The sequence below is a fragment of the Coregonus lavaretus genome (assembly GCF_964263955.1).
Source record: "Coregonus lavaretus genome assembly, chromosome: 29".
Classification (NCBI taxonomy): Eukaryota; Metazoa; Chordata; class Actinopteri; order Salmoniformes; family Salmonidae; genus Coregonus; species Coregonus lavaretus.
In genome coordinates, this window is record NC_140016.1 from 10391756 (window position 1) to 10407025 (window position 15270).

General features: G+C 48.2%; 1 protein-coding gene across 1 annotated transcript in view; it reads right to left on the reverse strand.

The window, feature by feature from the left end:
- Nucleotides 1-15270, reverse strand: part of LOC311105331 (glypican-3-like) — a gene marked incomplete at both ends in the record, with an annotated part of 241441 nt that overhangs the window by 111466 nt on the left and 114705 nt on the right. Inside the window, one exon of the mRNA XM_084147449.1 lies at nucleotides 3704-3846. Within this exon, the coding sequence (XP_084003575.1) occupies nucleotides 3704-3846 (143 nt within the window). The remainder of the gene's footprint in view (nucleotides 1-3703; nucleotides 3847-15270) is intronic.

Genomic DNA, 15270 nt, shown 5'->3' on the forward strand with positions numbered 1-15270 from the left:
ATATTTCTTAACGGTTAAATATTTCTCAATGGTTAAATGTTTCTTAATGGTTACATATTTCCTAATGGTTAAATGTTTCTTAATGGTTAAATGTTTCTTAATGGTTAAATATTTCTTCATGGTTAAATATTTCTTAATGGTTAAATACTTAATGGTTAAATATTTCTTAACGGTTAAATGTTTCTTAATGGTTACATATTTCTTAATGGTTAAATGTTTCTTAATGGTTAAATGTTTCTTAATGGTAAACTATTTCTTCATGGTTAAATGTTTCTTAATGGTTAAATGTTTCTTAATGGTTAACTATTTCTTCATGGTTAAATGTTTCTTAATGGTTAACTATTTCTTAATGGTTAAATATTTCTTAACGGTTAAATATTTCTCAATGGTTAAATGTTTCTTAATGGTTACATATTTCCTAATGGTTAAATGTTTCTTAATGGTTAAATGTTTCTTAATGGTTAAATGTTTCTTAATGGTGACATATTTCTTAATGGTTAAATGTTTCTTAATGGTTATATATTACTCAATGGTAAAATGTTTCTTAATGGTTAAATGTCATCTCCCTTCTGGATTACTGCAACTCGCTGTTGGCTGGGCTCCCTGCCTGTGCCATTAAACCCCTACAACTCATCCAGAACGCTGCAGCCTGTCTGGTGTTCAACCTTCCCAAGTTCTCTCATGTCACCCCGCTCCTCTGCACACTCCACTGGCTTCCAGTTGAGGCTCGCATCTACTACAAGACCATGGTGCTTGCCTACGGAGCTGTGAGGGGAACGGCACCTCCGTACCTTCAGGCTCTGATCATACCCTACACCCAAACGAGGGCACTACGTTCATCCACCTCTGGCCTGCTAGCTCCCCTACCTCTACGGAAGCACAGTTCCCGCTCAGCCCAGTCAAAGCTATTCGCTGCTCTGGCACCCCAATGGTGGAACAAGCTCCCCCACGACGTCAGGACAGCGGAGTCACTGACCACCTTCCGGAGACACTTGAAACCCTACCTCTTTAAGGAATACCTGGAATAGTATAAAGTAATCCTTCTTCCCCCACCCCCCATAAAAAAATAAAAAAAAATAAAAGGTGGTTGCCACTGCCTATCATAAGTTGAATGCACCAATTTGTAAATCGCTCTGGATAAGAGCGTCTGCTAAATGATGTAAATGTAAATGTAAATGTTTCTTAATGGTTAAATGTTTCTTAAGGGTTAAATATTTCTTAATGGTTAAATGTTTCTTAATGGTTAAATGTTTCTTGATGGTTAAATATTTCTTAATGGTTAAATGTTTCTTAATGGTTAAATGTTTCTTAATGGTTACATATTTCCTAATGGTTAAATGTTTCTTAATGGTTAAATGTTTCTTAATGGTTAAATATTTCTTCATGGTTAAATATTTCTTCATGGTTAAATACTTAATGGTTAAATATTTCTTAACGGTTAAATGTTTCTTAATGGTTACATATTTCGTAATGGTTAAATGTTTCTTAATGGTTAAATGTTTCTTTATGGTTAAATATTTCTTAATGGTTAAATATTTCTTAACGGTTAAATATTTCTCAATGGTTAAATGTTTCTTAATGGTTACATATTTCCTAATGGTTAAATGTTTCTTAATGGTTAAATATTTCTTAATGGTTAAATATTTGTTAATGGTTAAATATTTTGTGTCACGCCCTGACTCAGGGGACACTTATATGTTGAGTCAGGGTGTGTATATTCCTTGTTGTGCTTTTTCTATGTGTGGTATTCTATGTTTCTATTTCTATGGTTGGCCGGGTGTGGTTCCCAATCAGGGGCAGCTGTTGCTCGTTGTCTCTGATTGGGGATCATACTTAGGTAGCCAGTTTTCCTGCCTGTGTTGTGGGATCTTGTTTGTGTTCGGTGAGTTTGGGCTTGTTAGTGATTAGCCTTCCGATGTCACGTTTCGTTGCCGTTTGTTGTTTTTGTATGTTTATTCAGTACAATAAACATGGATGCATTTCACGCTGCGCCTTGGTCTGACCCGTTCATCAACGATCGTGACAGAAGATCCCACCAAACGAGGACCAAGCAGCGTGCCCAGCAGCAGCAGACACCCTGGACACAGGTGGAGGAGCAGAGAGTATGGACTTGGCGGGAGATAAGAGAGGATCTGACAAGGCAGATGGAGGCCCTGAAAGGGCTCAGGGTGGAGAAGGAGAGACAGCCCCAATAACATTTTGGGGAGGGGCTAAAAGGGTGGTCGGGGAGCGACAGAGAGGAGCCCCGACCACTGCACTCGTGGGGGCTCAAGGAGGAGTCCTCACTGGAGGAGGACGGGGCGCAGAGTGTAAAGGACGGAGACAGTCATAGACCTCCAGCGCCGGTTCCCAGTCCGATACGCCCCGTACCTGCTCCCCGCACCAAGCCAGTGGTGTGTGTTCCCAGTCCGCCCCGGCCTGTTCCTGCTCCTCGCACCAAGCCAGTGGTGCGTGTTCCCAGTCCGGCCCGGCCTGTTCCTGCTCCTCGCACCAAGCCAGTGGTGCGTGTTCCCAGTCCGGTCCGGCCTGTTCCTGCTCCTCGCACCAAGACAGTAGTGCGTGTTCCCAGTCCGGTCCGGACTGTTCCTGCTCCTCGCACCAAGTCTGTGGTGCGCGTCGCCAGTCCGGCCCGGCCTGTCCCTGCTCCTCGCACCAAGCCAGTGGTGCGCGTCGCCAGTCCGGCCCGGCCTGTTCCTGCTCCTCGCACCAAGCCAGTGGTGCGCGTCGCCAGTCCGGCACGGCCCGTGCCCGTTCCACCGGTGCCTGGTTCGGCACCGGTCAGCGGCTCCACTCCGGAGCTAGAGCAGTCCGCTCCACCGGTGCCTGATCCAGCTCCGGTCAGCTGCTCCACTCCGGAGCCAGAGTAGTCTGCTCCACCGGTGTCCAGTCCAGCTCCGGTCAGCGGCTCCAGTCCAGACCATGACGTCAGCCCCTCTCCAGGTTCGGGGTCTCCCACACCAGGGTCCAGACGGGGCCTGGCGTATCGTGGGAGGAAGGAGAGGGGAAGCAGCGCGCCGAGGTCCAGACCAGACCAGGGGCGCAACAGGGAGATGGAGATTAAGAGGTCGTCACGCCCGGAGCCGGATCCGCCTCCGAGGCGGAATGCCCACCCGGCCCCTACCCTGTTATGTTTATGTTGTGCGGTCGGAGTCCACACCTTTGGGGGGGGGGGGGGGGTACTGTCACGCCCTGACTCAGGGGACGCTTATATGTTGAGTCAGGGTGTGTATATTCCTTGTTGTGCTTTTTCTATGTGTGGTATTCTATGTTTCTATTTCTATGGTTGGCCGGGTGTGATTCCCAATCAGAGGTAGCTGTTGCTCGTTGTCTCTGATTGGGGATCATACTTAGGCAGCCAGTTTTCCTGCCTGTGTTGTGGGATCTTGTTTGTGATTAGCCTTCCGACGTCACGTTTCGTTGCCTTTTGTTGTTTTTGCATGTTTATTCAGTACAATAAACATGGATGCATTTCACGCTGCGCCTTGGTCTGACCCGTTCATCAACGATCGTGACATTTTGTAATGGTTAAACGTTTTCCTAATTGTTAAATGTTTCTTAAGGGTTTAATGTTTCTTAATGGTTTAATGCTCTAACCTATATTCCTCTTTCTTCTCTCCTCTACTCCACCACCCCTGTCTGTTCCCCCATCGTTCTACCCCTCTCTAAGTCAGTCTGAGTGACCTCTTCTCATCCCCAACATTACCTGCGGCGACCAGCCAAGGTCTCCTCAGGATCGTAGGGTAAAGTCTGTGGGTTGCGGGACACCTGGGCAGCAAGGGTCTGGTCAGGAAGGGGCGCCACTGAGCGAGACACCCGCTGGGGGGCGTGGCCACACGTACTGCTCACCTGCAGGGAGGGATGAAGGGAGAGCGGGAGAGACAGAGGGAGAGGTAACTATAAGACTGGACATACTATACATAGTACATCATATCATTATCTAGTAGTATCAACTCACATGTATACATTTTATCATTATCTAGTAGCATCAACTCACATTGACTTCAGAGAGTACAGTGACGGAAAAAAGTATTTGATCCCCTGCTGATTTTGTACGTTTGCCAACTGACAAAGAAATGATCATTCTATAATTTGAATAGTAGGTTTATTTGAATAGTGAGAGACAGAATAACAACAAAATAATCCAGAAAAACCCATGTCAAAAATGTTATAAATGTATTTGCATTTTAATGAGGGAAATAATTATTTGACCCCTCTGCAAAACATGACTTAGTACTTGGTGGCAAAACCCTTGTTGGCAATCACAGAGGTCAGATGTTTCTTGTAGTTGGCCACCAGGTTTGCACACATCTCAGGAGGGATTTTGTCCCACTCCTCTTTGCAGATCTTCTCCAAGTCATTAAGGTTTTGAGGCTGACTGTCACGGCCGTCTATGTCGTCCAAGTATGACCAAGGCGCAGCGTGTCCAAGAAACATGACTTTATTAAATAAACGTTAACGAACTACAAACAAAAGACGACTCAATGAAGTCCACGGTACACTGACCAAAAGGAACAAAAACCCACAATTCCCACAGGAAAACATTCAGATTAAATATGGCTCCCAATCAGAGATAACGAGCCGACAGCTGACACTCGTTACCTCCGATTGGGAGTCATAGACCAAACCTAGAAATGAAGCCAACAGAAAGGCAAACCTAGAAAATACACCCAAACCCAACATAACAAACTACACCCTGGCTCAAATACAAAAGTCCCGGAGCCAGAGTGTCACAGTACCCCCCCCTAAAGGTGCGAACTCCGGGCGCACCAGCATACAGTCTAGGGGAGGGTCTGGGTGGGCGTCTGTCCCCGGTGGCGGTTCTGGCCCTGGTCGTGGTCCCCACCCCACCTTAGTCACTATCTGCTTCCGTAGCCTCCTCCACATGACCACCCCCCCACTAAACCCCACTGGATTAAGGGGCGGCACCGGACTAAAGGGCAGCACCGGACTAAGGGGCAGCACCGGACTAAGGGGCAGTACCGGACTAAGGGGCAGCACCAGGATAAGGGGCAGCACCGGAATAAGGGACAGCACCGGACTCAATGGCGGATCCTGGCTGGCTGGCTCTGGCGGATCCTGGCTGGACGGCTCATGGCTGGCTGAAGGATCTGGCTGCTCATGGCTGGCTGACGGATCTGGCTGCTCATGGCTGGCTGACGGATCTGGCTGCTCATGGCTGGCCGACGGATCTGGCTGCTCATGGCTGGCCGACGGATCTGGCTGCTCATGGCTGGCTGAAGGATCTGGCTGCTCATGGCTGGCTGACGGATCTGGCTGCTCATGGCTGGCTGACGGATCTGGCTGCTCATGGCTGGCCGACGGATCTGGCTGCTCATGGCTGGCCGACGGATCTGGCTGCTCATGGCTGGCTGAAGGATCTGGCTGCTCATGGCTGGCTGACGGATCTGGCTGCTCATGGCCGGCTGACGGATCTGGCTGCTCATGGCTGGCGGAAGACTCTGGCTGATCCTGTCTGGCGGAAGGCTCTGGCTGATCCTGTCTGGCGGAAGGCTCTGGCTGATCCTGTCTGGCGGAAGGCTCTGGCTGATCCTGTCTGGCGGAAGGCTCTGGCTGATCCTGTCTGGCGGAAGGCTCTGGCTGATCCTGTCTGGCGGAAGGCTCTGGCTGATCCTGTCTGGCGGAAGGCTCTAGCGGCTCCTGTCTGGCGGAAGGCTTTAGCGGCTCCGGTCTGGCGGACGGCTCTGAAGGCTCAGTACAGACGGGCAGTTCATGCAGCGCTTGGCAGACGGACAGTTCAGACGGCGTTGGGCAGACAGGCAGTTCAGGCGCCGTTGGGCAGACGGGCAGTTCAAGCGCCGTTGGGCAGACGGGCAGTTCAGGCGCCGTTGGGCAGACGGGCAGTTCAGGCGCCGTTGGGCAGACGGCAGACTCTGGCCGGCCGAGACGCACTATAGGCCTGGTGCGTGGTGCCGGAACTGGTGGTCCCGGGCTGAGGACACTTATCTCAGGGCTAGTGCGGGGAGAAGGAACAGGGCATGCTGGACCCTGGGGACGCACATAAGGCCTAGTGCGTGGTGCCGGAACTGGTGGTCCCGGGCTGAGGACACGCATCTCAGGGCTAGTGCGGGGAGTAGCAACAGGGCATGCTGGACCCTGGGGACGCACATAAGGCCTAGTGCGTGGTGCCGGAACTGGTGGTCCCGGGCTGAGGACACGCATCTCAGGGCTAGTGCGGGGAGTAGCAACAGGGCGCACAGGACTCTGGGGACACACAGGAGGCTTGGTGCGTGGTGTAGGCACTGGTGGTACTGGGCTGGAGCGGGGAGGTGGCGCCGGAAATACCGGACCGTGCAGGCGTACTGGCTCCCTTGAGCATTGAGCCTGCCCAACCTTACCTGGTTGTATGCTCCCCGTCGCCCGACCAGTACGGGAAGGAGGAATAACCCGCACCGGGCTATGTAGGCGAACCGGGGACACCATGCGTAAGGCTGGTGCCATGTAAGCCGGCCCGAGGAGACGCACTGGTGGCCTGATGCGTTGGGCCGGCTTCATGACATCCGGCTCAACGCTCAATCTAGCCCGGCCGATACGTGGAGCTGGAATGTACCGAACCGGGCTATGCACGCGTACAGGAGACACCATGCGCTCTACTGCGTAACACGGTGTCTGCCCGTACTCTCGCTCTCCACGGTAAGTACAGGGAGTAGGCGCAGGTCTCCTACCTGACTTCGCCACACTCCCTTTAAGCCCCCCCCCAAGAAATTTTTGGGTAGTACCCACGGGCTTCCAGCCTCGACTCCGTGCTGCCTCCTCATACCACCTCCTCTCGGCTTTAGCTGCCTCCAGCTCTTCACGAGGGCGGCGATATTCTCCCGGTTGTGCCCAAGGACCCTTTCCAGCCAGTATCTCCTCCCATGTCCATGAATCCTTTGGAGCTGGGTCCTGTTGCCGCTTGACACGCTGCTTGGTCCTCTTATGGTGGGTTTTTCTGTCACGGCCGTCTATGTCGTCCAAGTATGACCAAGGCGCAGCGTGTCCAAGAAACATGACTTTATTAAATAAACGTTAACGAACTACAAACAAAAGACGACTCAATGAAGTCCACGGTACACTGACCAAAAGGAACAAAAACCCACAATTCCCACAGGAAAACATTCAGATTAAATATGGCTCCCAATCAGAGATAGAGCCGACAGCTGACACTCGTTACCTCCGATTGGGAGTCATAGACCAAACCTAGAAATGAAGCCAACAGAAAGGCAAACCTAGAAAATACACCCAAACCCAACATAACAAACTACACCCTGGCTCAAATACAAAAGTCCCGGAGCCAGAGTGTCACACTGACGTTTGGCAACTCGAACCTTCAGCTCCCTCCATAGATTTTCTATGGGATTAAGGTCTGGAGACTGGCTAGGCCACTACAGGACCTTAATGTGCTTCTTCTTGAGCCACTCCTTTGTTGCCTTGGCCGTGTGTTTTGGGTCATTGTCATGCTGGAATACCCATCCACGACCCATTTTCAATGCCCTGGCTGAGGAAAGGAGGTTCTCACCCAAGATTTGACGGTACATGGCCCCGTCCATCGTCCCTTTGATGCGGTGAAGTTGTCCTGTCCCCTTAGCAGAAAAACACCCCCAAAGCATAATGTTTCCACCTCCATGTTTGACGGTGGGGATGGTGTTCTTGGGGTCATAGGCAGCATTCCTCCTCCTCCAAAAACGGCGAGTTGAGTTGATGCTAAAGAGCTCCATTGTGGTCTCATCTGACCACAACACTTTCACCCAGTTCTCCTCTGAATCATTCAGATGTTCATTGGAAAACTTCAGACGGGCATGTATATGTGCTTTCTTGAGCAGGGGGACCTTGCGGGCGCTGCAGGATTTCAGTCCTTCACGGCGTAGTGTGTTACCAATTGTTTTCTTAGTGACTATGGTCCCAGCTGCCTTGAGATCATTGACAAGATCCTCCCGTGTAGTTCTGGGCTGATTCCTCACCATTCTCATGATCATTGCAACTCCACGAGGTGAGATCTTGCATGGAGCCCCAGGCCGAGGGAGATTGACAGTTATTTTGTGTTTCTTCCATTTGTGAATAATCGCACCAACTGTTGTCACCTTCTCACCAAGCTGCTTGGCGATGGTCTTGTAGCCCATTCCAGCCTTGTGTAGGTCTACAATCTTGTCCCTGACACCCTTGCGAGCTCTTTGGTCTTGGCCATGGTGGAGAGTTTGGAATCTGATTGATTGATTGCTTCTGTGGACAGGTGTCTTTTATACAGGTAACAAACTGAGATTAGGAGCACTCCCTTTAAGAGTGTGCTCATAATCTCCGCTCGTTACCTGTATAAAAGACACCTGGGAGGCAGAAATCTTTCTGATTGAGAGGGGGTCAAATACTTATTTCCCTCATTAAAATGCAAATAAATTTATAACATTTTTGACATGCATTTTTCTGGATTTTGTTGTTGTTATTCTGTCTCTCACTGTTCAAAGAAACCTACCATTAAAATGATAGACTGATAATTTATTTGTCAGTGGGCAAACGTACAAAATCAGCAGGGGATCAAATACTTTTTTCCCTCACTGTAAGTGAGAACTCAACTAACAGTCAAACCTGTTGTCTATCATATTGTTACCCCCTATTCAGCTCCTCTATCTTCTGTTGTTGTCTATCATATTGTTACCCCCTATTCAGCTCCTCTGTTGTTGTCTGTCATATTGTTACCCCCTATTCAGCTCCTCTGTTGTTGTCTGTCATATTGTTACCCCCTATTCAGCTCCTCTGTTGTTGTCTGTCATATTGTTACCCCCTATTCAGCTCCTCTATCCTCTGTTATTGTTTGTTTATTTTGGGGAGAAATAAAAGAGGGGATTTGCATAACAAACCAGTCACTATTTCCTCTGCCTGTGCTGTTTCTGTTTTGTTTATTTTGTAATCACAACCTTCCACAACCCTCCACAAAGCGCCGGCATGAAACCGACGAGGCCTCTCGTTCTCTAGCTTCTTCCCCTTGATAAACGAAAAAAAATCCAACGCAGGACGACACAATAATAATACCTAACAAACTTCTCTCTCTGTGTCTGGGAGATAATGGAGTCACGCCATTATTTTAAAGTTGCAATAAAAATGCAAATGTCTGTTAATGTTTAGCTTGTGGTTTAATGATTTAGAGCTGGTTTAATTTCCCCGGGGGATACTGGCCAGGGCTAAATTCTGCCTTGTAATGTTAACAGCTAATTGTGACTAGCTCCCCTTAAGTGAATCCACTGGCTGTGTGTGTGTGTGTGTGTGTGTGTGTGTGCCTGCGTGTGTTTGTGTGTGTGTGTTTGCGCAGCCTGCCTGCCAATGATGCTGGTGCTGCATACTGATAGAGCACAGGAGCAGGGCTGGGCATCTTTATCAGGGAACCGGGAAGACATACGCAAACTCATATATACAGACAAGCAAATAAGTTATTACACAATTAATTATACACAAAGTGGATTTTAATTTAACGTAATGTAGGAACACACTTACACACATGTATAGTGGCTTGCGAAAGTATTCACCCCCCTTGGCATTTTGTTGCCTTACAACCTGGAATTAAAATGGATTTTTGGGGGATTTGTATCATTTGATTTACACAACATGCCTACCACTTTGAAGATGCAAAATAATTTTTTTGTGAAACAAACAAGAAATAAGACAAAAAAACAGAACTTGAGCGTGCATAACTATTCACCCCTCCAAAGTCAATACCTTGTAGAGCCACCTTTTGAAGCAATTACAGCTGCAAGTCTCTTGGGGTATGTCTCTATAAGCTTGGCACATCTAGCCACTGGGATTTTTGCCCATTCTTCAAGGCAAAACTGCTCCAGCTCCTTCAAGTTGGATTGGTTCCGCTGGTGTACAGCAATCTTTAAGTCATACCACAGATTCTCAATTGGATTGAGGTCTGGGCTTTGACTAGGCCATTCCAAGACATTTAAATGTTTCCCCTTAAACCACTCAAGTGTTGCTTTAGCAGTATGCTTAGGGTCATTGTCCTGCTGGAAGGTGAACCTCTGTCCAAGTCTCAAATCACTGGAAGACTGAAACAGGTTTCCCTCAAGAATTTCCCTGTATTTAGCGCCATCCATCATTCCTTCAATTCTGACCAGTTTCCCAGTTCCTGCCCATGAAAAACATCCCCACAGCATGATGCTGCCACCACCATTCTTCACTGTGGGGATGGTGTTCTCGGGGTGATGAGAGGTGTTGGGTTTGCGCCAGACATAGCGTTTTCCTTGATGGCCAAAAAGCTCAATTTTAGTCTCATCTGACCAGAGTACCTTCTTCCATATGTTTGGGGAGTCTCCCACATAATAATAATATGCCATTTAGCAGACGCTTTTATCCAAAGCGACTTACAGTCATGCGTGCATACATAATTTTTTTATTTTTTATTTTTTTTGTGTATGGGTGGTCCCGGGGATCGAACCCACTACCTTGGCGTTACAAGCGCCGTGCTCTACCAGCTGAGCTACAGAGGACCACATGCCTTTTGGCGAACACCAAACGTGTTTGCTTATTTCTTTCTTTAAGCAATGGCTTTTTTCTGGCCACTCTTCCGTAAAGCCCAGCTCTGAGGAGTGTACTGCTTAAAGTGGTCCTATGGACAGATACTCCAATCTGCGCTGTGGAGCTTTGCAGCTCCTTCAGGGTTATCTTTGGTCTCTTTGTTGCCTCTCTGATTAATGCCCTCTTTGCCTGGTCCGTGAGTTTTGGTGGGCGGCCCTCTCTTGGCAGGTTTGTTGTGGTGCCATATTCTTTCAATTTTTTTTATAATGGATTTAATGGTGCTCCGTGGGATGTTCAAAGTTTCTGATATTTTTTTATAACCCAACCCTGATCTGTACTTCTCCACAACTTTGTCCCTGACCTGTTTGGAGAGCTCCTTGGTCTTCATGGTGCCGCTTGCTTGGTGGTGCCCCTTGCTTAGTGGTGTTGCAGACTCTGGGGCCTTTCAGAACAGGTGTATATATACTGAGATCATGTGACAGAACATGTGACACTTAGATTGCACACAGGTGGACTTTATTTAACTAATTATGTGACTTCTGGAGGTAATTGGTTGCACCAGATCTTATTTAGGGTCTTCATAGCAAAGGGGGTGAATACATATACACGCACCACTTTTCCGTTTTTTTTTTTTTAGCATTTTTTAAAACAAGTTATTTTTTGCATTTCACTTCACCAATTTGGACTATTTTGTGTATGTCCATTACATGAAATCCAAATAAAAAATCAATTTAAATTACAAGTTGTAATGCAACAAAATAGGAAAAACGCCAAGGGGGATGAATACTTTTGCAAGGCACTGTACACACACTCACACCCACACCAACACACACACACCAACACACACACACCCACACCTACACACACACATTCACACTCACACTCACACACACACACTGACACACACTGACACACTGACACACTGATCAGCCAAAGGACATCGTCATCAGCATTAATCAATACAGCCTCTCTACACAAGGACACAGACAGACAGACAGACAGACAGACAGACAGACAGACAGACAGACAGACAGGCAGGCAGGCAGGCAGACAGGCAGGCAGGCAGGCAGGCAGGCAGGCAGGCAGGCAGGCAGGCAGGCAGGCAGGCAGGCAGGCAGGCAGGCAGGCAGGCAGGTAGGTAGGCAGGTAGGTAGGTAGGTAGGTAGGTAGGTAGGTAGGTAGGTAGGTAGGTAGGTAGGTAGGTAGGTAGGTAGGTAGGTAGGCAGGTAGGCAGGTAGGTAGGTAGGTAGGTAGGTAGGTAGATGGGCAGGCAGACATACAGGCAGGCAGGCAGGCAGGCAGGCAGGCAGGCAGGTAGGTAGGTAGGCAGGTAGGCAGGTAGGCAGGTAGGTAGGTAGGTAGGTAGGTAGGTAGGTAGGTAGGTAGGTAGGTAGGTAGGTAGGTAGGTAGGTAGGTAGGTAGGTAGGCAGGTAGGTAGGTAGGTAGGTAGGTAGGTAGGTAGGCAGGTAGGCAGGTAGGTAGGTAGGTAGGTAGGTAGGTAGGTAGATGGGCGGGCGGGCAGGCAGGCAGGCAGGCAGGCAGGCAGGCAGGCGGTCAGGCGATCATTCAAGGCATTATCAAGAGCTTGTCAAATTGCGAATGAGAAACTGATGAAGAGTGTGCGCAAAAAAACAAAGCAGAGCTCATGCCTTTCATGCAACTTTTTTCAAATCATCATTAGAGTCGTATCATGCAGCCTTCGAATATATTAAAACTCTAAACGTAGAGCCCAACATTTGTATCACAACTAAAGTTACATAAATAACTCTAAATTAAGCAAATAGGAGTATCTGTTTCTTTGTTAACCGCTCAATACAGAATAGCCGCATGTGCGGACTTCCTCAAATCTTTTGGAGAAAATATCCTTTTATTCAGCTATGTTCAATTGTATTCTTCATACTATAAAATAATGCCACAGAATTCTAAGCAAATATTGTCCGCTAAATGAACTAGTGAAGCCCCCAGCCATTTGCTATAACCTGATCAGAACATATCATCAAATCAAATCAAATTTTATTTGCCACATGCGCTGAATACAACAGGTGTAGACATTACAGTGAAATGCTTACTTACAAGCCCTTAACCAACAATGCATTTAAGAAAATGTAAAATAGAAAGTGTTAAGTAAAAAAATAAAAGCAAATAATTAAAGGGCGGTACCAGTGCAGAGTCAATGTGCGGGGGCACCGGCTAGTCGAGGTAATTGAGGTAATATGTACATGTGGGTAGAGTTAAAGTGACTATGCATAAATAATAAACAGAGTAGCAGCAGCGTAAAAGAGGGGGACGGGGTGGGGGTGGGGGGGCAGTGCAAATAGTCAGTGTAGCCATGATTAGCTGTTCAGAAGTCTTATGGCTTGGGGGTAGAAGCTGTTGAGAAGCCTTTTGGACCTAGACTTGGTAGCAGAGAGAACAGTCTATGACTTGGGTGACTAGAGTCTTTGACAATTTTGAGGGCCTTCCTCTGACACCGCCTGGTATAGAGGTCCTGGATGGCAGGAAGCTTGGCCCCAGTGATGTACTGGGCCGTACGCACTACCCTCTGTAGTGCCTTGCGGTCGGAGGCCAAGCAGTTGCCATACCAGGCGGTGATGTAACCAGTCAGGAGGCTCTCGATGGTGCAGCTGTAGAACTTTATGAGGATCTGAGGACCCATGCCAAATCTTTTCAGTCTCCTGAGGGGGAATAGGCTTTGTCGTGCCCTCTTCACGACTGTCTTGGTGTGTTTGGACCATGATAGTTTGTTGGTGATGTGGACACCAAGGAACTTGAAGCTCTCAACCTGATCCACTACAGCCCCGTCGATGAGAATGGGGGTGTGCTCAGTCCTCTTTTTTTTCCTGTAGTCCACAATCATCTCCTTTGTCTTGATCACGTTGAGGGAGAGGTTGTTGTCCTGGCACCACATGGCCAGATCTCAAACCTCCCCCTATAGGCTGTCTCGTCGTTGTCGGTGATCAGGCCTACCACTGTTGTGTCGTCGGCAAACTTAATGATGGTGTTGGAGTCGTGCCTGGCTATGCAGTCATGGGTGAACAGGGAGTACAGGAGGGGACTGAGCACGCACCCCTGAGGGGCCCCCGTGTTGAGGATCAGCGTGGCAGATGTGTTGTTACCTACCCTTACCACCTGGGGGAGGATCGTCAGGAAGTCCAGGATCCAGTTGCAGAGGGAGGTGTTTAGTCCCAGGATCCTTAGCTTAGTAATGAGCTTTGAGGGCACAATGGTGTTGAACACTGAGCTGTAGTCAATGAATAGCATTCTCACGTAGGTGTTCCTCTTATCCAGGTGGGAAAGGGCAGTGTGGAGTGCAATAGAGATTGCATCATCTGTGGATCTGTTGGGGCGGTATGCAAATTGGAGTGGGTCTAGGGTTTCTGGGATAATGGTGTTGATGTGAGCCATGACCAGCCTTTCAAAGCACTTCATGGCTACAGACGTGAGTGCTACGGGTCGGTAGTCATTTAGGCAGGTTATCTTAGTGTCCTTGGCCACAGGGACTATGGTGGTCTGCTTGAAACATGTTGGTATTACAGACTCAGTCAGGGACATGTTGAAAATGTAAGTGAAGACACTTGCCAGTTGGTCAGCACATGCTCGGAGTACATGTCCTGGTAATCTGTCTGGCCCTGCGGCCTTATGAATGTTGACCTGCTTAAAAGTCTTACTCACATCGGCTACGGAGAGCGTGATCACATAGTCATCCAGAACAGCTGGTGCTCTCATGCATGCTTCAGTGTTGCTTGCCTCGAAGCGAGCATAGAAGTGATTTAGCTAGTCTGGTAGTCAAGTGTCACTGGGCAGCTCGCGGCTGTGCTTCCCTTTGTAGTCTGTAATAGCTTTCAAGCCCTGCCACATCCGACGAGCGTCAGAGCCGGTGTAGTACAATTCAGTCTTAGTCCTGTATTGACTCTTTGCCTGTTTGATGGTTCGTCGGAGGTTATAGCGGGATTTCTTATAAGCGTCCGGGTTAGAGTCCCGCTCCTTGAAAGCGGCAGCTCTACCCTTTAGCTCAGTGCGGATGTTGCCTGTAATCCATGGCTTCTGGTTGGGGTATGTACGTACGGTCACTGTGGGGACGACGTCATCGATGCACTTATTGATGAAGCCAGTGACTGATGTGGTGTACTCCTCAATGCTATCTGAAGAATCCCGGAACATATTCGAGTCTGTGCTAGCAAAACAGTCCTGTAGCTTAGCATCTGCGTCATCTGATCACTTTTTTATTAACCGAGTCACTGGTGCTTCCTGCTTTAGTTTTTGCTTATAAGCAGGAATCAGGAGGATAGAGTTATGGTCAGATTTGCCAAATGGAGGGTGAGGGAGAGATTTGTATGCGTCTCTGTGTGTGGAGTAAAGGTGGTCTAGAGTTTTTTTTCCCTCTGGTTGCACATTTAACATGCTGGTAGAAATGAGGTAGAATGGATTTAAGTTTCCCTGCATTAAAGTCCCCGGCCACTAGGAGCGCTGCTTCTGGATGAGTGTTTTCCTGTTTACTTATGGCCTTATACAGCTCATTGAGTGCAATCTTAATGCCAGCATCGGTTTGTGGTGGTAGATAGACAGCTACGAAAAATATCGATGAAAAGTCTCTTGGTAAATAGTGTGGTCTACAGCTTATCATGAGATACTCTACCTCAGATGAGCAAAACCTTGAGACTTCCTTAGTATTAGATTTTATGCACCAGCTGTTGTTTACAAATATACACAGACCGCCACCCCTTGTCTTACCGGAGTCAGCCGTTCTATCCTGCCGATGTAGCCTAT